We start from the raw sequence: 24,144 nt of genomic DNA, 5'->3' as shown, positions 1-24,144 counted from the left end.
GCCACCACATTAACCCCACCTGCAAGTTTTTAATTGGGTTTCAGGTGTTTTTGTCTGTTTTTGCATGATTTGTTACTTCACTTTTCCCACTGCTTGTGTTAGACCAGAAGTTATCACACAGCAAGATATAGATGAACATGTATTTTTGGGACAGTTATTGGTTGTGTGGAATCATTGTGTGAATCATTTTTGACCCTGAAAACAGCAGTAGCTCTTAGCAGGCTGTAGTTATCAAATAATGTCAGTGTAAATAATTTAAAAAGTGTTGAACGTCACCAGTTAAAACGATAATGCATCCAGGTGTTTGCAGAATTGTTGCGCCACATGATTGTGGGGTTGGATGTCTTGAGTGTTCATGTCGACTTTCCCTTTTTGTTGCATGTACAAATACAGATTCTCCAAACATCAGCCAGGCTTTGCTCATCATTCCATTTTCTGTTTTAATGTAGGCTGCTGTGAAGGAATTGGCTGCCACTGGTCCACTTACATTCTTTCTTCTTAAAAAGTGAAACCTCCTCATCATGGTAGTAACCAGGCGTCTTTCCATGGGAAGCATGCTTCATGTGAGTCCATGATCCACTGAGCTCATCTCATTGGTGGCAGCTACAAAGCATCCACACATTAGCTAGAGAGGACGTGATAACTCCAGGGGGAACCTCAGACAGCTCAGCACCTTCCCCAGACAGAAGAGCTTCCTGCTCCTTGCAGCTGCCAGGGGTTTTCTGGACCCTCCACATTGGCCTTTACCACCCAGGCTAAGTCAGCTGTCCTGGAGGGGAAAAGCAGACATATTTAGTCATTTGGATTTTTGCTGAACCACTCTAAAGCACTCTTCTTGTATATCTTTCATCATAGCCTTGGTTGTATTGAGTTTAAATGAACATCTAAAAGAATAAAGATGTTCAGTTGGTTTATATCTCAGTTCTATACAATCACATCTGTCCTGGTGCTCTATGTGATAAACAGGCTGTTGGCACACATCCAGCATCCGTCCATTATCTTTAACCACTTATCCTGTTCAAGGTCCCAGGGGGCTGGAGCCTATCTCAGCTGTCATAGGAAGAGAGACAGGCTCTATCTTGGACAGGTCTCTAGTCTATTTCAGGGAGACGTACTCAGACAGACAACCATTCACAGTTACAGCCAACTAACGTGCATGTCTTTGGACTGCATGATAAATATCTATTCCACTGCACAACATAATCCTGAATAGATATGTTGCCAAACACTTAGATTTTTGCCATCATCAAGGGACTATTTATCAAGTCCCAAACAAACCTGTTTTTCTTTTAAGTTTGAACTCCTGACAAAATCACCTGCATGTTAACTCACTAAAAGATGTGCAGGAAAAATTTGGATCCCACATCAGCAAAATATCAAAATTTACTAACAAAGCAACAGAAAATAAAAGCAGAAACTAAACCTAAATAAGCAGAAGCCACTGTAAGCACACAATATTTTAATGGTCTAGCATGTAATAGGCTAACTGATGGTAAATGCTCATCATATTAAAAAATGGGCTCCTTCAGCTGCTGCAGAGACAATGCTGGAACCAGGACTTTTTACATGCTTCTAATAATTCTAGGTGAATGTATTGATGCGATAAATGGAGATATTTATTTTGACCATTGCAATGGACTACTGCTCATTACTTTAGTTTTTAGAGATAAAATAATAAAAATGTGATCATAGTAACAAAGCATCACTGGGAAGTAGATTTTGTGCTGTTCACTTCAAAGTTCTCACGTTCTTCAACGTGATGCTATCTGTCACTACAGCCACCTGTCACCTTACCTTCCCTCTGTGTGTAATCCCATTCTGTACGACCTCTGCTGACCCCTCCGACTCTACACTGCATTGTGATATAACTGCCTGGTGCTGTTCGTCTTTCTGGTTCTCCCAGCAGGCAAAACCTTTATTTTTAGAGGGCTTCCTATGAGTCCTGTATTTCATTTTGGGGAAGGTGTGGGAGCCGCTGTCTGTGCCCCCCCAGCTGTGCTCAGACCACAGGGGCTCAGTCTGGGTGGCCTGGCTGGTGGTGGCCCTCTCCAGACGCACAGAGATTCTCTGGGCTGAGCCAGTCATCAAGGTGATGGACTGCGTGTCTAGAGCTGGACCTGCTGATGTGACAGCTGGGAACTCAAACACCTCGTCCTCATCTGAAGGAGGGAACACAGATTACAAAGTAATGAATTAGTACATGCAACATCCTGGTGTCATTAGGTGAATAAAAAGGTTGAGTAATTGAAACACAAGTTTAGAAATTGGCTGATCACAGTTAAACCACATCTTATCTTATGCAGTTAAAGCCCTACAAACTGTTTTTTAAACTTTGAAACAGTTTAGGTTTGGCCCAGGCAAGTTTGAAGAAAATTGTTTGTCACTAACATTTCATACGTTTAGTGTGAAACTATCAAAGACCTATAAAGAGGCAGAGCTGTCTGGCATCCAACCTCTGCCCTGGGGAGTCTCTGACTGACTCCTGTAATATCACTTAAAAATCAGATTTCACAGTTTCTCTGGTATTGGGGCTGTTACACAGTACCACTTCTGACTTTAAACTCAGAATTCTCAGATTTCTGACTTTAAACTAACTTAACCTAAAATTAAAAAGCTATATTTTTACAGTGAATATTAACTAATTAAAAATCTGCTGATTGACTCATGGTGTTCACACAGAACACATGAAAGCTTTCCAAATTTTGTTTGCTGTAAAGGTAAAAATTGTTACACAATATTTGTGTGTATACTTGTTGTATATACAATAAGTAGGTGTAGCTGAAGTTGACCTTTGCATGTTGGCAGTGTGGGGCTGCTGGGCAGGGAGCTGTGGGTCAGTCTTGAAGGGGAAACACTGCCCACAGAGCTGGAGCGGATCAGCTTCCTACAGGCCAGAACCAGCAGCTCTCGACATTGTTTGTGACAGTTAACGCCACAGTCTGCAGAGTAAATAAAGACATAATCAGCTTCTACTCAGGACAAACCGATTCCAAACTTTCAGATCAGCAGCTAAGTTTGGTATTTGTCTTCCTGGGGAAGCATTTGACATAGGTCAGGGAAGATTGGTTCATTAATAATTCCACCCTCGTGGCTACAGTATATCAGTGAGTCACTGTGTCCCGGTCAGCTGATTCCTGTCTCTGCTGCTTGAACGTTTAGGAATGCTTCAGAATTGCTGTATACAAATGAGATAGAAAATTTAAATTTTTTCATTGAGCAGAAGACCAGATTATATTCAAATTAATATTCTAATCATCATCAAAAATGATCAGGCCCCAGTCCCTCTAAGACTGCTTTTTACCCATAGATCTCACTGAGCTAACTTTAATTATTACCTCATCGAAATTAACAACCTGTCTGTAGACCCTGTTCCAACTAAACTGCTTAAGGAAGCTTTACCCTTAATAGATACGTTCGTATTAGATATCATCAATCTATCTTTAGAAACAGGCCTATAAGGTAGCTGTAATTAAACCACTACTTAAAAAACCCTGTCTTGACCCCATTTGTTCATGTTAATGATGAATCCTCCAATGCACACAAAGGTTAGCTATGGAGTTCCACAAGGCTCTGCGTTAGGATACAATACATTTTACTTTATATATGTCTCCTTTAAGCAACATTATTAGAAAACACTCCATACATATGCTGATGATAACCAGCTATATTTATCTATGGAACCAGATGAAACAAATCAGTTAATTAAGCTTCAAGCTTAAAGGCCTGACATAAAGGACTGAATGTCCCACAATTGTTTTCTTCTAAACTCAGACAAAACTGAATTCATATTATTTGGGCCCAAAAATCTCAGAAATATGATGTACAACCATATTGTTACTCTAGATGGCATAAGTCTGGCCTACTGCAAGGAACCTTGGAGTTATTTTTGACCAGAATTTGTCCTTTACCTCACATATAAAACAAATCCCTAGAACAGCCTTCTTCCACCAACAGAACATTTCTAAAATTAGGAGCATCCTGTTTCAAAGTGATGCCGAAAAACTATTCCATGCATTTGTTACTTCTAGTTTGGACTACTGTAGTTCCCTACTTTCCGGATGCCTCAGCAACTCCCTAAAAAGTCTGCAATTAATCCAAAATGCTGCAGCAAGAGTGCTGACTGGAACTAGCAAGAGAGATCATATCTCACCTTCACTAGCTTCTCTCCATTGGCTTCCCATTAAATCTAGAATAGAATTTCAAACCCTGCTTCTTACATATAAAGCTCGGAATGGTCAGACTCCATCATATATAGAAGATCTCATAGCACCATGTCATCCCAGTAGACCACATGTTATAATTTCTCACCCTATTTAAAATGAATGGGGGCAGCCACATATTAGAAACACCTCTTATTATAATGAACTCAGTACCACTCCACTTCCCACTTTGACCTCAATAATAAACACATATCCTCTTTCTGACAGTTTCAATCTGAAAATTTAGAAATTATACCCTTGTAAAAATGCATTTCATCGCATCAGGGCTGTATTGAATTGAATTAAGCACAGGTGGTCTTAATGATATGCCTGATCAGTGTATATTTATATGACTCACATGCACATATTGTTCATGCACTGATAATGGACTTGTCAGTGAAGTAGAAAGTCGTCTTGTGTCCACTCAGAATTAGCACCAATTACCACAAATTTGTTTTTCAGTAAGGAAGAAGTCATAGATGTGTAATACAAGATTTGTTAGCGGTTAATCTAAATCCTACCCACTGCTCCTCCAGCTTTAGATTGACTGAACACACTTAATCTTTCTAACCAGCTGTGGGTAGTGCATAGACAGTTGGGAAACAAAGAGCATGGATCCCATACGACAGTTTTAATTCATTAATTTGCATAAAACAAAAATAGTTAATAGGTAACATTAAATATTACAACTTTATATTTCATTGTTAATGCCTTTAGAGAAGAATCCTGTGAAACTGTACCTTTGCATTTGTAGCCCTGTTTGATGATTCCCCAAAGCTGGAGGTTCAGGAAAGTGAGGAAGGGGGTGGTGGGTGCAGAAAACACAAGGAATAACATTAGATTATTAAGAAATAACATAACTTAAAAGTAGACATCATTAACAAACAGAGCACAATACTTGGCTGTGTCCATGTTAAGGACATGATTAGTGCTGCTGTTTGGCTCATGGCAGTCTGTTAAATGACACCGTCACTGTGCAGTGACAGAATGTTAGAGATACACACAAATCCAGCACAATGTTCACAGAAGGTGGGCTTCAGGTAGGTCATCTCCTGGAAGTTATGGATGAAGCCTGGTCCCATCTTACTCTGGAGCAGAGGGTTAGCCCGAAGAAAATACGCTATCATCTCATCCTTACTGATCAGTCCATCTCTGACAGAAAGACAGGAAGGGTGATCAGAATCAGTATCAGTGCAAGAAAATAAATGCAGTATTTGTAACAGCCTGAAGCCCAAAGGCTGTAATGAAAAAGATTAAAGTAGACATGTTGCTGAATTTGGCATCAGTACTCTAACCCTGCTTGAGTGTCAGAGGTCTGCAAGCCAAGTAAATGAATAAGTCAGTGTTCTGCACTTACTGATCTTTGTCCAAAACGCAAAAGGAATCAAGGAAGGGAAAGTTGGCAGCGATGCTTTCAAAGTCCTCTTGAGAAATATAGCCATCATGGTCATAGTCATAATTCCTGAACACAGACTTCCCAAAGCCAGACAAGAAACATATTACTCACAAACCTGTCCAAGGAGTAGGTGTTTGCATGCTGTTGGCAATATCTCAAAAGAGATTTTGTCTACTCACATCCACCACCTTCCTGATGTGTTTATTTACCACAGAGGGGTCAGGTTTGGTGGTGACACCAGAAGCCCAGTCCAGTGGGGCCAGGGGCTTGTTGGGAGTTGTGGGAGAGGTAGGCTGTGAAGACACAGTATATTCATCAGCAAATCATGAGTTTCACCAAACATACTTTTTCTTCAGTACTTCAGTAAAGATTCATGTAAAAAGATCTTTAGTTGGTAAAAACATTTCAGCATCAATGTTTGGACTAATGCCATCACAAAATACAAACCAGTGGAAAATTACCAGTGATTTAGGGTTACGGGGCTCCCTTAGCAACGACAGCTCATAAATCTCATCCTCTGTGTAATAAAGGTCCAAAGAAAGCTGAAACATACATAGAGATAGGATTATTTAAAGCTCTGTACAGTGGATAGGGGCAGTGTAAGCTCACTGAATCTTAGTCATTTATCACCCGCTGAATGCAGTACACTGAAGACATTTGGGCATAAAATGAAGAAAAAGTTCAGAATTTCAGTTTTAATAAGTCACTATCACTGTGGCTTTCAGCTTTCACAAAGCTTCTGTTATCAGCTCAGTATACAAGTGGTTTCTTTCTTTGTCAGGACAGTCCACGTTATTGTACTGGCTATGTATGGCTATTGAATGTGTAATACCATTAATGAAATTAATGATGAAATCAGGAATAACCATAAAATCAAAAACAAAAATGATCAAAGGTAAAAAAAAAGAGGTCTGGCTATGGATCCATTCTGTGACTCTCACCGTTAGCAGGTAGATGAGGTCCATGTTAGGCTCCACTTGGGCCACTGCACTCTGCAACGACACCAGCTCATTAAAGGTCATGTAAAGCTGATGCATCTTCACCAGGTTCACCTTATTGCTGCCATCAACCCAGTCAGGAAAGACCACATGCACTGCAATCAAGTCCTTAAGGTGCACACCCAGGATGGGGATCTTAAAGCCCTGGCACTCATTGAAGGCTTTTCTGTAGCAGGAGTAGTTGTTACTGGAAGAGACCAACTCAGTCATCTCGTTCCAGATCTAAAGCAGTGAGTAAAAGATTTGAATGAGTATGTCGGTCAAAGCTAAGTTTGCTGTGTTGAAGAAATTGACATGTTTCATTTTCACTGATCATTTTATTGCTTGTGTGAGACAGAACACTGAAATTAAAAAATTTCCAGCTTTAGGGGTTTTGAGCTCATTACTATGTTTATATCATGTTAGTGACATGACATACTCATTAAACCAAAGCTGGCTTAACGAGCAACCAGACCTGCCATTGCCCAGTCCAGGTGTGGTTGACTCTGGTCCTCAAGAGCCAGAGTAAATGGTAAATGTTCTGCACTTATATATCACTTTTCTACCTATTGGCACTCAAAGCACTTTACACTGCTTCTTATTCACCCATTCACACTCACAATCACACACACACAGTCATACACTGATGGGGGAGCTGCTATGCAGCTGGCCAACGCTCAGAAGGAGCAACTAAGTTGGGGTTCAGTGTCTTGCTCAGGGACACTTTGACATGTCCTGCTTGGTTTCAAACTATCCCTGCACAAACTTTATAATGGCCAGGAATTCTAATTTTACATTGTCAGTTTTTAAGTTGAAACTTCAGAAAGGTGACAATTTTATGCTATGTTTATACTATTTAAATGAATGAGCGGGCCAAAACTTTAGAACTACCTCTTCTTATGATGCAGTCCAGAACAACTCTACTACCCTCTATGACCTCAATAATAAACACATAGTAGAATTATCACCTTTCTGACAGAGAAAAAAAGATAAAAACAGAGAAATTATAACATTGTAAAAGTAGAATTCATGCTACTCTATTGGATTGCATTGCAGTCATATTGACCTACCTTCATAACTTCTGGAGCCAGATAAGAATGAGTCTCCTTAAGTCGACAAATGGAGCTGTGGCTCAGACCTCCCACCACTGCCATCAGAGTGTTAAAGTTCTTCAGCTGCAGAAGTTTCTGAGAGAGACAAAGCTGAACTGTCACACTTCTAATTTTCACTAATTAAATATATTGTGTGTCTTCTGTTGTTCTATTAGGAAATTCCCCCAGCTGTTTATCGGGGATGTAGTGTGTTTGTCTGTATTTATCCATGCTGTAAAATGGATGTTTAAAAATAGACCTTTAGCCTTTAAAAACTTTAAATTACCATAAAATGAAACACTCCTTCCTACAGTGAGGGTGATCTGGTGCAAGGTATTTCTTTTATCACATTAATATTCTTGTTCCTGTGTGTGTGTGTGAATAAGTTAATGAGCGGAAAATTGCAAAGCATTTTTTTCTTTTACTACCAAATGGTCCTTCCTGTCTTACCTGAGCCACGTGGATGTATTTAGTGATAACCTCTGCACGAGTCTGCGGTGTTAGCTTGCTTAGCACCATGAGCTGGACCCACTGTGACACTCCATTGAACAGCCCGATGGAACGCTCCAGAGTCGGGTTCTCCACCAAGCAGCCATGGATTACATAGCTCTGGTAATCTGTGAACTAGGGGAAACATTAAATATAGATCAGTGGCTAATTTCTAATCCAATCTTCAGGGGCTAATTTGCTTCTTAGGCTCAAAGGGTCTCTGAAGCCTATTTAACCTAGGAACACAATCAGCCATATTAATAGTAGCAATTTTGTTATTCTTGGTGCTTTAGAAGCACTGATGGTACAGAACAAGTTGTCGTAATTTCCAAGTTAAAGGGTTTATCACTCTGGGAACATTTTGTATTTCATGGCTTTGTTTGTTCCCTGTTTGTTTTCAATGTATCTTTTCCATATAACTGCATATATTACATTCCAAGGGCAAACACTGACAAAGTGTTCGTTTCATTGTCAGTTCCTGTTTTCATCCCAGTTCAAATAATGCCCGGGACATACACTTTGGTCTTAATGGAGATGGTGTTCCATATTAACCACCATTAGCCAGTGGGACGGAGGCCACATGGCTTCACATCAAAGCTCGGCAACAAGATTCTTTATCAATTGAGCCTAATGTTTACTTCATTTAATCTGTAATCTTACACAGCAGCACTTATGGATTGTTAAGACAAAGTCATAAAATTCTAAAAGACTGAATGAGGTTGTAGCAGCAAGTTAATTCATTATTCACTGTTTGAGAAAAACTTTAGACTAAATTCAAGCATTTATTAAATGAACAGTATATTTAAGCCTCAGTTAACTAAACCCTGATGTAAGTGAATTAATCACAGTATAAAGATGGAACTAATTAAACAATAATAACAGTAATAATATGTGTAAATGTGAAAGAAAACGCTGCTTTCTTCTTTTTCTTATTTTGTGTGTCTGTGAGTTGCAGCTGAGAAAAAGGGAAAAAAGGGGAGAGACACATCATACCTGGTTACTTAAGTCCATCTAAACATACTGACTGTTATTCTGTTTTCTATCTTATTTGGCTGATTTTTGCAGATGGTTTTCCTGTTGTGTAGAAACTGTGACTTGTTGTCATCGTGCTTTCCTGATGAACGTTGGCTTGGGAAATGTTACAGATTATCATGCTGGTGCTTGCAAAGCAAAGCACTTTGCAAAGCTTGCAAAGTGAGTTGATAAAAGCAATTGATCATAACTCCCAGAAATATCTTGAGTTCATGCATTAGCTGGTTATAACTTTCCATAGCTTAAACTTATCTAATTATAATGGAAACACTTTTATATGAATTAATGGGAAGCCTCTGTATTTAGCTTACTACAGCATTAACTCAAGACGCTGAAGATAAATAGTTTTGTGGGAATCCAAACTAAAATCTTGACAAAAGCCTTACTATTTGCAGACATACCGATATCCTTCGAATGGACTTGAACTCTAGGAACGTGAGATGCTCAGCCAGTTCCATGGGTTCCAAGTGATCAAACAGCAGCGAGGCCTTGCCTTTCTTAGCCTGTTTCTTCCGCTGGGTCAGTTTACGCATCCAGTCGTATGATGGACTACAACAAAAAATATTTACATACAATCAGCATGATCAATACAGATATGGAGTCAATACACTGACATGAAAATGTTTAGATATGAGCTTCATGAGCTTAACAGATGTTGATCTGGCTGCAAGTGCAGAAATGCTGTTAGTCTTAAAGAGATTTCTTATTGCTGGATTCCCTATGAACACAAAATCAAACTACTTCATAACAGATTATTCTTATACTTGTTTCTATATAATAAAACATTACACGAGGATCTAGGTCTCAAACCTGCAATTGCAATGCATATGCTGAAAGAGAAAAGGAAAGAGCTTCAAATAACTTTCTTAAGAGAGAGATGTGAGATCTGCATTAAAGAAACGATAGTGAGCCATCAGTTTCTGGCAAAACATAAACCAAACGAGATAAAACTGCAGGGACACAAAGGGCACAGGATATTTTCCATTCAATTCCAGCCAATAATTTGCACTGCCAGATCTGTCATCCTTTAATATCTTACATGGTGGAGATATCGATGAGTTTGAAATGCTCCTGACAGCCGAGCTGAGCAGCCACGTCTCGGAACTCTTCTGTTATTCTGATCAAACCCAAATCCAGGTTGAATTCTGCAGGGAACGTCACAATCCAGTACCTGAAGATGCACATTCATATTTTCTGTTTTGTAAGAAACATTCTAGAACAGAAAAGATACAGATGGAGCTGGAACTAACATGTGCTTAAGCAAAAACATTTAGGTTTAACCTCAAACCCTCCACTGAGGCTGATACTGACATTGCCCCATGTAACTCATGTCTCCTACTGTTTGCTTTACATTGAACGACTTCATAAGTTTTTTCGTAGACACCAACATGTGAATTGTGAGCTTCAAGGGTGAAATCTTAAACTTAATAAACTAATTATACAATTCTAAGAAGTTAATGAATAACTTCAGTGAGAGAAGGTTGGACTCTTCTGTGATCAGGGATTTGCATTTCAAAGAGGCTGACAAGTCTAGTATGAAATGTTGTGATGTTCTGAGATGGATGAATAGCAGCACATTACCTCATCAAATAACAAATCTTCAGCCTGGTTCTCTGGTAGTTGTCACCTTTGCAGTCTCTGTATGTGGGGTGATGTTAAGGTCTATTTCCAAAATTAGACAAACTAGCACAGTCATGAATAAATCAGCATATGAAAGAAGTGAAATGATGGAAAACAAACAAACAAACATAAAACACAGTTGGGGTGGTTTAAAGTGATGATGGGAGCCTGCTTTGCTGGTGAATTACTGAGCCCTACCTCAGCACTGGTTTTGACTTATTCAGACCTTCTCTCTGATGACTGGGGAATGTTGAAGATGCTCCCACTGTGAGAATATGTCTTGTTCATTAGGTGGTGGTAATTTTGTTGGGGGGGCAAACATGAAAGTGGTAACCTCAGCCAATCAGACTAGGGGCTCGTGAACAATGCAAAACTTATGTTAATAGTTTCCAAATGGACTGATAGAAGGGAACCTGGGCTTTTTGTAAAGCTACATTTAAAGAAATCTGATCAACTATGAGTAAATAAAATGCTCTAGATGTGTTTAAAATGTACTTTGGCTCTATAAACATAAGTCAGACCATAATACCGAGGACCATAATAATTGTTTTAAATGACTGTTTATTGAAGGAATGTTCCTACTGTACAGGCTTCTGTCTGCAAATCATCATGTCTTAGTGTCCTAAGCCATAAGCTGAACTAACCTTTCTGCACTAAATGCACACAGAAAGATCAGGAGGTAAAGAAAAAGGCAGCCATGCCTACGATATAGATTTGCACTGCATGAATTCAAAGATTTTAGCCGCCGGATACACAATAAACAGCTACAGTATGTTCCAACATATTGTGGTAATGCTGTGTTAGTGTGTATTTATTGGAGTTCCTGCAGTATTTTCCCAGATAGGATATATCATCAGTAGTTTTCCTGCCAGTTCTGTTGATGTAACATACCAGCGATGCATGAGTAGCAAACTGCGAGGAAGTAGATTGGCCTGCAGCTCCCCGTTGTCATCTATGAATACAAGTCACAATATGTCACCAGATTTGAACCAGTGAAACAGGTTAATCACCAATAGGGAACCCTAACGATGATTCTACCCACAAAAACATGTTTTTTTGTGTGTGTGTTTTTTTTTTTTTTGTCCTTTCAGCTTATCCTGTGAGTTCAGGGTTGCCACAGTGGATTGGGCAGTTTTTATGGTGGATGCCCTTCCTGATGCAACCCTCCCCAATTTCTGCCGGGCTTGGACTGGCACTGCACTGCTGGGGAGGGGGATGGGCTGTTAGGGGTTCAGTGTCTTGCCCAGGGACACTTTGAAATTTAGCCAGGGCCGGGGATCGAACCACTCACCCTGTGGTCCGTGGACGACTGCCTTTACCAACTGAGCTGATATTTGATATGTATTTTCGTTACTGATGATAAATACCATTAAAAGATCCGCAGTGTCATGTTGCAGGACATGTTATTTTAAAGGGGCACAGTGTCACAATCTCATGGCATTTTTAACAAGGTTTAAATTCGGAATGCGTGTGTAGCAAGGACATGGATTAGATTTTGTAGATCTACATATCATATCATATCTACAGATCATATTCATTTGTATTACAACAATCTATTTTTGGTCTGGACTAAACACATAAAGCCTAACAGGTCCTCCATACACTGGGTTGTGCCAAGGGAATGGAAAGCTGTAGAACAAGTGTTAGATACAGGCCACACAACATCATTATCACATTCACAGTTACTAAGTGAAATGGATTCTTTCTTCCTAATTCCCAAATCTTCCAAATTACAGGTTACTGGATGTAATGCAGAGAATGATATTGTTGATTTTGGCGTTTTGTAGTATTTGTTCACAAAACTATAGAATAAAAACTCACTTATTCTGTAAGTCAATACACCTGCAAAGCAGCACTTAGGTTATATACAACTTGGGTTATTTTTCTGTAGCTCTGGCTCGTAACAACACTGTAGAAAGAGAATTGTTTTTACCAGGTTATGTAATGATGCTTATTACTGTAACTCACCAACATGGTAACACTTTACTGAAGGTGTTCTACTCACCAAATGCTTCAATGCATTCGTGTACGAGAGCATCAAGAGACGCTGCCTTTCCCAGTGTGGGAGATCCCATAGTGCCGATCTGGAAGTCACAGCTCAACACTTCCTGTCACCACTCTGGACCACTCCACTTTTCACAGTCTTCCTGGGAGCAGGAGAGAAGCATAGTCCTCAATTTCTTTTTTCTTCTCTTGATTTTAGAGACCCTTGGTCTAAATCACTAAATTTAACAGTGAAACAGTTTTCATCAGCACACCACCTCAACAATGCATTTAAATTAAACAATCAACATGTATCAACTTAAACATTTCATAAAAAGGAAAGAATGAATTTCATTCTTCAACATTGAAGACCTGGAAGAGAGATTATGTTCCTTTTTTTGTCTGGTGAAGAAAACAAACGTTTGCAGCAGGTGTTCAGATAAGGAGTGTTTACTAGGGGGCAGGTGAATCTCTGTCACTGGTAGTATTTCACTGTGCGGAGAGTTATAAAACCAAGAAATCCAGCAGTGCCTGAGTCAGTCACATCAATTGAGACAAGTGATGTGCATTTTGCTAGAGCACAAGGCCTCACAGAGCACTGCCAGTGTGATATCTCTATGTACTAAAGGCACAAATAAATTCCTGCTTTGTTCAAACTTGGCTATTTTCAGACACATGTGCAGGTTTTAAATGAACATTTAGTAGCTGAGAAAAGAATAGTATAGTATAGGTCGGGGTATTGCACTGCTAAGACATCTGTTTCACAGGAAATATTCAGGAAATTACCAGGATTAGCAGTGCATTGTGGGACTCTAGGGCTTTGGACCTTGTTAATGGTTCAGCTGCCATCACCCTGGTGAAACCAGAAGGACGTCACTGGCCAACATTTGATTTATGTTCTGAAGTTTCAATCAGCGTCAGTGTGTGTATGGGTGCAAGAAACTGATGTGTAAATGGCTGAGAACTTTAGGGGACTATGTTGGCGATTTCTGTGTGTGAAGTGCATCATCATTTTGTAACCATGGTAACTCACTATGTATGTAATTCAGCTGCGGCCATTTTTTGCTGAAACCATTTAAAACTGTGATGTTTGTGTAGCTTGTGTGAACACATTTCTTTTTTACTAAACTCCAAGACACGAAAGACCAGTGAACCAGAACAGCGATGCTTCAGGCAGTAAAAGCACCATAACTGGCTAAAAGACACCACTTCCAACTTTTCAACATTTCTTCATAGAACTAAGAAGAACTGAAATTCTGAAGATAAAATCTTCAGAATTGTATGTTCAAAATGTAGTGATGTTTCTTAATCACTACATGGAACCGAGTCAACTGAGCCATTGCAAACATAAAAATTATTATTAATACAGCTTTAAATTAAAAGGTCAACACTACTACTGACAGTTTCTGGCTGTATATTGTAACATATTTTTTCTATTTTTCCTCTCTCTACAGAAACGTGGGAGAAATGCAGTAAAGCTGCAGTCAGATCAGAATTTGCTTCCCACCCCCCTGGATATGTAACATGGTGACAATGTTTGCTTCCAGTTATCAATGTACTCTACAAATCAGTCTGAAAGGGCTTGAGGGAATTTGTCAGCAAGAATGGGATAAAATGTTCAAATCCAGGTGGGAGAAGTTTGTATAGATGTATCCACTAAGAGTATTATTCCTACTGGTTATAGGCCTGGTGCACATTAGAGGATTATCAAACATTAGCTGGTGGTAAAAACATTGGAGACTACAGACAGATTGAATTGATTTGTAATATTTTCTCAGTATGTCTTTGCTGAACACTGTCTCCCCTGGTCACACTCTAGAACACATGCTGCATGCTCATGGAACATGTTTGTAGGGAATTCTACATGAATTTGCCAAATTTCCAAAATTTGGTGATAAAATGGCAAAAACCAGGTTTTATGGTACAATCAGAATATATTAAAGATAAATGTTTTGCACTTATATAGCGCTTTTCTACCTATTGGCACTCAAAGCACTTTACACTGCTTCTTATTCACCCATTCACACTCACACACCGATGGGGGAGCTGCTATGCAGCTGACCAACTCTCACCGTGAGCAACTAAGTTGGGGCTCAAGGACACTTCAACATGGGATCGAACAAACTGCGAGATTGGTGGAAAACCACTCTACCTTCCTGCGCCACAGTTGCCCTGTGATCAGTAAAACGGTCACAGACTATGGCTATGTTGAAAATCCTCCCTTACTCACTATATGCTGTGTTCACCATTTTGTAGAAGTGTGTGAGTGTTGAGTGTCTATCCACCAGACAATAGTAAAAGTACAGTACATGGCATTTGCACTACAGAGTTTAGAGATGAGAAAATTTGTAAGTGTCAAAATGGAAATCGACTGCTAACTACTTAGTGTACATTATGGAAAATGAGTGGTGGTGGGGGGTGTTTACACAGCCTATTTCAGATTTCTCCAGAGTTTCAGGATTAGAGAAAGACTGTGGCCTTTTTTATACTTTTCATCAACCTGTAAACCAAACCAAGATCTTTCTCTGACCTTTTTTTTTTCTCTGAGTGCTTTTGATGCCTAAACCTAAACCCACAGATGACTCTGAAGTCAGACTTAAATGTGATGTGTGCTGACAAAAAGCTTGAATTGTACTCATGTTTCAAATCCACGCAGACATTCTCAAGTAGGTTCTGCATAGTTGAGGACCTTTACACCTCAGATGTCCACCTCCCTAGACTTAGACACATAGACATGCAACAACTGTGACTGGTCCACTTAGTCCTTCTGGCTCACTACTTTCAGTGGTCACACTGACCATCTAATCAGGCTTCTGCGCCTTTTCCTGCATTGTAGTAATTTAAGTAAAAAGAACTGTTGCTGTTCAACATCTGTTTGCTCTAACTCAACATTATCTGCTCAGTTTCAGTCACTATCGTTTCTAAAAGGCATTAATCCTTCAGCTAAGATTCATTTAATTATTTATTTTTCACTTTGTCACCCTCTCAACTTGCCTGATGAGAACCTGGAAAACAGTTGTTCTATGAACAGTTTGCTCATCTCAACCACGGAAACTTGCAGCTCCTTCACAACTATCAGCATCTTGGTGGCCTCCCATTTTTGAAAACATTCATGTCCCATATTCCTGATATTTTTGGAGTATGGTGTAGATATTGTCCAGAACACTGATTCACTTGCAGCAGATACAGGTGTATTTATACACAGGTTCTATTTAACTACTGTAACTGTGTAACTTTGGAAAACAATTGGCTGCACCAGTGATGTCTTAGGTAAGTTAATGTGAACGACTGAACCTGTATTAAGTACATTTTTAAATGGTTTAATTTTTTTAGATTATTTTCGCTTTGACATCAAAAAGCAGACTAAAGGCTGAAAACCATCACGGAGGGTGAATGTGACTCTCACTATGTGTAAGTACACTATCAGGGCCTCTTACTGTCATCATACCCTTGATGGAATACTGACAGTGGGAAGGTACTTTTGGTATTCGACTACTGTGACAACTGCAAACAAGATGAAAACATATTTAGTTTTACGGCTTAATTTTTCTTGTTCTTCTTTGTTTCCTTTTTTCTATTTTAACTTTTGTTTCAGTTACTTTTTTGCTCACATGCGTAACATTAGAAAGTTCTCACATTATCACGTCACTTTCTGCTAGTTGCTCCTCAGCCAGGTCATCAATCTATCACAAGACTTAAGCACTCAATTTCACATATAAGTGTAATTTGCAGTCCTTTGCTTTTCTTTTGTGTGGCGAAGGAAACCAGAGGAAACACTCATCACAGACGAGTCCTCCGAACAGACATTACTTCATGATTGAATCATAAAGCAGTTGCTATCACACATTTAATTCTAGTAAATATGGAGTAGAGAACAGAGCTGTCTCAGTGTCAAGGTGTTCCTTTTGTCCATAAGGACATTGCACTGCTGTCCCTGGCTGTGGGATTCGCACACTGACACTTTTGGACTTCCTCCTGATTTCACAGCTCGGCGCTGCACGCAGTCAGCTGTGCTGTTTAACATGCCTTGTGCTTTTCTGCCTCCACAATGGGTCACTGTGTGTCTGCCTCTGCTTTGTGGATGCGTCATTGTTTGCTTATGCATAGTTCAGTTGTTCCTGGACTATGTTCTGCCTTTAGGTGTACGAACAGACCCACGTTTAGGCAGAAACAACACAGACCTGTACGCACTTTAGTGTACTTTAAAGTGATGCGTTAGTGTTGTTCACTAGACACTAATCCAACAATCAGAGACACAGCTGTGATGTAACACTGTTGACTTGTACTAGTTACCACACACACACACACACACACACACACACACACACACACACACACACACTACTTCAGCCCAACACTGACTTTACACTAGACGTCATTATAGTAAACTGTCATCATACGTCAGATCTTACCCTCCACAGCAGTGTGTCACAACCCATCCAGGCTAAAGTTCAGTCCTCTCGGTGAAAGAAGAGCAGCAGCTGCTGGATGCTGCAGGCTGCTACTGGCTGTCAAAGTGAGAGAGACTCCCATGGTCGAGATTAGACTACTCTCTGACCACAAACACAGCAGCCTGGAGCAACAGTAGTCCTGCCATGTGACCCCCCCCCCCCCCCCCCCCCCCCCCCCTCCACACACTCCACACACTCCACACACTCTTACACACAAACCCACATACACACACCCACATACACACACCAGGTTTCTATAAATCCAAAGACGTGCTTCCATTGCCTGTTAGACAAACAACTAGCATGTATACAGAAGGAACATTGGCTTTTTGGGAGAAATAATTAAAAGTGATCAAATTCACATAAATTTCTCAAAGCAATTTTTAATTAGGTTTTCTAGGCCACCGCTCACACCGGCTCCTGAGCTTTTGGCCTTTTGAGCTGCTAAATGCTCCCTATGCTCACCAGCTACAGTGGTTGATTCCTTTGTTAATCTGCTGGTTTGCACCTTTAAGCTGAAAACATGAAAACTAAAAACTAAAATTCTTTGTAAAATGTAAATACAGTGAGAATGCAATGATTAATACATCAAACAGGTGCCCTTTCATGGCTGAATATGATACACAGGGTTTATCTGATTGGTCAGAAGGGTGAGCCTCACCCTGTAGAATGGAATATGTTTGCCTTGCTGCCAGAGTCTGTGTCATTGAGAGATGTGGTCAATCAGATAAGTTATAGAGCAGATTTGGACTATAGCATTAATGTAGCCTTCACAGACTTACCCATGAAGTACCCACCAATAATAAGCAACACAGATGTTTGCTTTAAAATGAGCACTGATTGTAAATCAGATGGTCACTCTTCTCCTTAAGGTGGAAGGTTGCAGCAGTCATGAATTTTGAACCAGAGGCCTCGTAGCTGTGAGGTGGCAGAGCAAACCCCTTCAACGGGATACCTCCTGAGTTAAATATTAAGTTTAAATATCTATTAAATATAAATTTGTCTTTTAACATCTGATTTTATCTGTGTTATTAGTAAATGTGCTGAAAACTGTAGAAAGTGAATTTCATCTTATTAACATACTATACACTTTTAATAAAATGACAATTTGTGTCAAGAATTGTTACAAATCTCCAAATCTAAAGCAAACAGATGTAAATATAAAATGCATCAGAGTTATCACTTGACACAGCTTAACTAAAAGCAGACATGGGACAGGTAGTGTGTTTCAAACAAATGTGATGATCTGAGCCGACTAAACGGGTCAGACAGCTGCAGACAGATGTTCCTTCCAACCTTGGGTTCAGACAGCTGGCAGGAAAACAAGCAGATGGCCTGTGTGTTTATGACTCTGAATATGTGAGTGTGTTCATGACCTGTTTTTATTAGTCCGTACACTGCCTCCACAGCTATCGTTAGTGTGTGTGATTAATCCCTGCACTTCATTAGCTTCTAACAAGTGATATTATCAGCCACAACATTAATACCAGGGGTCCCAATAATGTCATGGACGACCAGGGTCAACATGGCCACTCTGAGTATTTGCAAGAGAACAATGTATTTTACGACAATACTAATTATGGTAAAACATGTACAGTAATTAATAAAAAAATAAGGATCAAAGCTCACTGTTGGTAAAGGTGGAGCTGATTTTTAACACTTTCAAAACAATCTATCATTATAAAATAAAATATACAAAATAATCTCTAATAATGTGGCTCTTTGATTCATTTTTACATTTACTCATTTTTAAAAACCTGTTCCAGTACCAAGTGATTAAAGGCATTAAATGACTGGAGACAAGGTCAAATAACGAATAATTCTCTAATCATCAAAATTTATCCAGTTTTTTGGTGACTGACATTTGTGTTTGTCTCTGCTATGAGTTGTTTTTAGGCATTAAACACACTAAACCACACTAATGAAGAGAGATCGCAGCCGGCTGGCATGGGGGCCGGCTCCCAGTGTTTCCTGGTACAGTACAACAGGACGACACACCTACAAAAACGCTAAAAGCATTCTGACTGCCACCACAAAGGTTCTCAGTGCTGAGAGAATTTAAATGAATTTGTTAAAAAGTTCCATTAAAAGCAAAGGAGATGTAACACAGTGATAAACTGGCCTCTGTCCCACCTTTTTTTCAGTGTGTACAGACATCAAACTTTAAATAGAAAACACAATAATGTTGGTCAGAGCAACCAACAAACAGAACCTTAATCACATAAGGTTCAAGTGAATTAACAAATTAAAGATTATAGTTGTTAGTTTGTTTTAGAATAAGCTGCAACTTTTCTAGAAATGGGGTCTCTAATGCAAAAAACAGTGTTATGTGTACCCATTGCCTTGTACCACGCTCTAGCACCATACCACCCCCACCCCCCCACTGGCCCAACCCTGTCTCCTACAAACACCAACATGTTTTCCAGAGGAACGTAATTACAACCAGATTACAGTTGTATGAACCTAAACAGGACACGCTGCAAATACGTTGATACTGAACGTATCAAGAAAACAGGCAGTTGGTTTGACTACATCTTATAACAGGATGTTGGGTTCAGAACCTCACAGCAGTTGTTTACAAGCAGCGGAAGATCAAAGCATAATAGAGAAAATTGTTATTTTATGCACATTTTTAATTAATCCTAATTATTACATTCCTTCTAAAACAATCAGGTTTGTGGTTTAGTTGCAGAGACAGCCATGTCATTTTCTGGAGACAGGTTGTCTAGCTGGACCTCACATGCCTGAGCACACCTATCACCACCACCATGTGACTTTGTTTCCCACAGTCACAGCGCTCACACTACATGTCCAAGTCCAGATGAACTGTGCCTGAGGTTCCTGGGCAGGACATTGCCATCACACTAAGCAACTGTTATATTGTTTCACAAGATGGAAAGTGCGTTTTTAGAGAAAGATGATTAATTGATGATGACTAAAATTCTTTTTTTTAATTAAAGTGAGGAGTCGTAAAGGAGAGTTTTGTTCAAAATAATTTTAATGTACAGGTGCTACACAGGTCATGGCTCAGGAAGGTAGAGCGGTCATCTATTAATCCCACAGTTGTTGGTTCAATCCCTGGTTTCTCCGGTCACATGTCAAAGTGTCCTTGATAAGACACTAAACCCCAACTTAGTTGCTCTCGGTGAGTGTTGGCCAGCTGCACAGCAGCTCTGCTATTGGTGTCTGAGTGTGTGTGATTGTGAGTGTGAATTGGTGAATAAGAAGCTGTTTGAATGATTGTCTGTCTGTGTATGTCTCTTTGTGATGGCCCTGAGACAGACTGGGTGGACTCTGCCTCTCATCCATAGACCACGACCCTTAACTATGGAACAGGTCTTGGTGGTTGTATTGTTCTTTCTGTGCGTATAGGCCACGAAAGAATCTCTTCTTAAAGCAATTTAAATGAAAGCAATGGAAAACAAAAGTTATAGGTCAACTTATGTTTGAGGAGCACAGAAAACACAGAACACTGACTGAATACATGAACATGTACCTAATACTTTCTAAGAGTAAGTATTGTCAAGCATTACGTTTTGCATATTTTCAGATTTTAGATTATTTATTAAGTAGGTAACAACTGAAAGGGACCAAATTGAGCTGTGTGTGTGTGTGTGTGTTTGTGTGTGTGTTTAGGCCGAAAGTGACATCAGATGAGTCGAGCCACCCACAGTCAGGTACATCTGATCTGATGCTGTGTCCTCAGCAGGTCACAGCGACACAGAAACAGCCACGTGTGTTTGATATGTGGACAGGCAGTCATGTGTGTGCACGAGCACATACACATACACACACACACACACACTTCCAGGGTTTAGTTTCACTATGTTTCAGCTTGATTGGACATGAGTTTGGATCAAACCCAAAGCCAGATATCAGCTGAGGAAAGAGCTGTGAATACTAAATAAAAATATTAATAAGAAAGTAAAATATGAGCAAATCTACAGAACTACATGACTTTTGTTTCTGTACCAAAGAGAAAACAAAGTTGTCCTCCTAAGTGACTTGTCCTGTAGTGCTCGTGTCTTTGCACCTCTGCTTCTTTAGTAAGGGGACGACTAAAAACGTGGATGAAACCTTTCACGTGATGACAGGAGTTAAACTCAAAGTAAAGTGCAGACTGGTAATTGGAATGTTGAATAAGTAAACTGTTTTGTGAATTCATACTAGTTCTTTCATCAATCTATTCTGCTCAGTTTCTCAGGTGACAACCAATGAAATAATTATGCTAATTGGGTTTTGCACAGGCCTGTTGTGCTGCTGCTCATTCTCAATGAGGAGTTGTCATCACAGAGGCCCTGTGGTGTTGTAGTCCAAATGTGTGGACACACAGTGATAACTGTGGTAAAGTGGGTTAACTTTTCACTGAGGAGTTTTGTTATCCTGGACAGAGTTTTACTCTTGATTTGCAAAAATGGGATATTAACAAAAAGGGGAACTTAATGTGACTAATTCTAAAAGTTGAAGCCTCATAAGTTAAAGCTGTCTCAGTGTTGTGTCGCATCAACAGCACATTTGGAGCCAACAGGCATTAAAAGATGATTTTGTCTAAGGCCAGTTGTTATCACGATGCCATGAAAACACACACAGGAGAAGCAGGTAAAAACCCACATTGTGGCACATGGCAAGATGCAGTTCTCCTTGAAAGTCATATATGTTCAGGGGATCAGATACACACCCTTGATAAATTCACAGTGAATGGATCACTCATCATACTGTCTTAAACAGTTTAAAATCAAACAAGTTTAGACAGGAAGTCTTTCCACGACCACTGTCCATCCAATATTTACATGACCGTTAATCTCAGAAAGATAAGTCAGGATAATTGACAAAGACTTTTAATGTAGTTTTGATTCACAAATGTTCACCTCACCTCATCTGCTGAGATCTAACCGCTGTCAACATAAATCCAACTTTTGTCTCCACTAAATGTAAATGTAAATCCACTGCAGAATCCAAGTCCAGTTAGATCCACAAGGCTGCTGGTAAAAACCAGCAGAGCAGTCCTTCCTTTAGATAGCTGTCTTTCTTTCTGGAGCCCTTTGTCTGTCTCAGCCATGTACTGCAGCACCTTTAACCAGCACTGATCCTACTGTGTGACTTGTTTGTCTAAATGGCCACTAGACTTCCTCCAATTCTTTCTCAACTTAGTTTTCCTGCCTGTGTTGGTTGGTTTCCCTGGATGGAGCTAAATTTAGGCTCCACACAAGGTAAAGTGGAAAAAAGAACAGAGCAGGAAATGTATCACTGTGTGCGCACATTGGTGTTTGTGTCTGTGTGTTCCTGTCTCAAATCCATTCATCCAACACCCATGATAACTTTGTCCAGTAAATGTCCAAAGAACACATGGTACCAAGTTGGCAGAGGGTTTTGTGTTTGTGTAGGTGTGTGTGTTCTCTGTGTGTGTGTGTGTTCATGCATTGTTTTTCTGTACTTGTGTGAGAAGGACAACCCATCTCATATTCCACGTTAATGACGTTGTTCACATTGTTTTGTCTCTCTGGACTTCTAAAAATGTCCCCCTAAACAAAAACACTGACTGCACATCCTGCTGCCTGGCTGGACAAAAAGAATTGGACTGCAGCGTTTATTGTCTCACGCACATTTTCAGTTGAGGGCCATACCACTCTGGGGATACGAGGACTTAACAATTTTCTCCACTGGCGCTGTTCTATAACAGGATGAAGATGTTAATGTGCGTTTTTTTACTTAAATAACTGTGCGGTGACCAATGATGTTTTACACAGACGTGTTTCAAGAACACAGAAAAAAGCACAACTCATATAAGCATGATCTGCTTATTACTTACAGTACAAAAAAAATGTATTTTAAACTGATTATGACAGTTATGGCAAAACATGTACAGAACGTCAACACTGTTATCGCCCCCACAAAGATCACACACAAAAGTGCAAGTGTGGAATTGTCCTGGAGGTCAAAAGAGAAACACCAAGGCAGAAAACTGAAGGCGTCTCTTGCAGAAGTCCACCATCAGGAGAACACTGAGCAACAATGTTCTGCATGGCAGAGCTGCAAGGAGGAAACCACTGCCCTCTAACAAGAACATTGGTGCCTGTCTACAGTTTGTTCACGGCCATGTGGCAAAACCAGAATTCTATTAGAAGAATGTTCGGTGGACGGTTTAGACCAAAGTATAACTGTTTGGTTTGAATAATTTTTACCAAAAGCAAGATTTTAAGATTTGATCATTTTCCATAATAAACACAGTAAATGAATATGTGTCACTTTTGCTCTCAGTTGTATCATGAGCTATATTTTCTCTAGTTTTAAGACTCATTAGGCAACTCTGACCAGGTTTTAAGTCATATTCATACGGAAAATAAAAGAAAGTACTAATACAAACATGTACACCAGGTTTTGCTTGTCAAAGGCAGCAGACAGTAGTAAAGCTGCAGCACTGCTAACAGATGCACCTACCTTACTGTGATGCAGACAAACATTACTGTGAGTGACCGCTGTCAGAGTCCTGTGCTAGCTGGGCACGAATCATACACTTAAAGGTTTAAGTTCTGCAGTATAGCTCTGTCTCCCTCTATAAACACTCTCATTCTCTTTTCACTCACTCACACACACACACACACACACGCACACACACAGAAACTATAAATAGCTTCTGGGTTTACTGGAAACAAAGGTTGGTGTGCTGGACAGCTCTGCAAATATCCCAGATTGTCCTTGTTGGTGATAAAGACAAAGGACAGGAGCAGACTGAGCCAGAGACAGAAAGAATCTCTGTTCTTATAGTCGGTCAGTGTGTAACAGTATGTGAGCTAGTTGATGCGTAGGCTGTTCAAACTGAGAGATTAAGAAACAATTGGATTGATGGTAATATACAGATGCTCCTGTAGCTTCCACAACTCTATATCCAAAGGATTTTTAGTGGCC

At 39.8% G+C, this 24,144-nt stretch overlaps 1 protein-coding gene across 6 annotated transcripts; it reads right to left on the bottom strand.

Moving 5' to 3' along the window:
* Positions 1-126: 126 nt before the first annotated feature.
* On the bottom strand, positions 127-23,791 carry rasgrp3 (RAS guanyl releasing protein 3 (calcium and DAG-regulated)). 6 transcript variants are annotated; one of them, XM_067476059.1, is made up of 17 exons: positions 23,677-23,791; positions 12,810-12,951; positions 11,654-11,756; positions 10,766-10,828; positions 10,224-10,355; positions 9,586-9,733; positions 8,114-8,287; positions 7,643-7,759; positions 6,537-6,815; positions 6,057-6,137; positions 5,775-5,888; positions 5,557-5,672; positions 5,204-5,351; positions 4,940-4,976; positions 2,790-2,939; positions 1,795-2,159; positions 127-769 (listed from the first exon to the last, which is right to left on the bottom strand). In XM_067476059.1, exons 2-17 carry the CDS (start codon positions 12,877-12,879, stop codon positions 761-763), a joined length of 2,106 nt encoding a protein of 701 aa, XP_067332160.1. In that variant the 5' UTR covers positions 12,880-12,951; positions 23,677-23,791; the 3' UTR covers positions 127-760. The 6 variants fall into 6 exon arrangements, with proteins under 6 accessions (XP_067332160.1, XP_067332151.1, XP_067332133.1 ...); XM_067476050.1 differs by lacking the exon at positions 23,677-23,791 and adding an exon at positions 22,112-22,354 and having other exon boundaries at positions 12,810-13,026; XM_067476032.1 differs by lacking the exon at positions 23,677-23,791 and adding an exon at positions 22,112-22,354.
* Positions 23,792-24,144: the final 353 nt, after the last annotated feature.

The sequence above is a fragment of the Channa argus genome, chromosome 1 (assembly GCF_033026475.1).
Source record: "Channa argus isolate prfri chromosome 1, Channa argus male v1.0, whole genome shotgun sequence".
Taxonomy (NCBI): domain Eukaryota; kingdom Metazoa; phylum Chordata; class Actinopteri; order Anabantiformes; family Channidae; genus Channa; species Channa argus.
The sequence above is the reverse complement of the archived record's forward strand: the minus strand, read 5'-3'. Positions and strand labels throughout refer to the sequence as shown.

Bases quoted from the DNA above. Each gene is read 5' to 3' on its own strand.
- rasgrp3 (XM_067476059.1), bottom strand. From the start codon at position 12,879: ATGGGATCTCCCACACTGGGAAAGGCAGCGTCTCTTGATGCTCTCGTA. The intron at 10,829-11,653 runs ATATCCTATCTG...ACATCACCCCAC, and splicing joins GCAGGAAAACTACTGATGAT to ATACAGAGACTGCAAAGGTG. The intron at 5,673-5,774 runs GTGAGTAGACAA...GGCTTTGGGAAG, and splicing joins ACATCAGGAAGGTGGTGGAT to TCTGTGTTCAGGAATTATGA.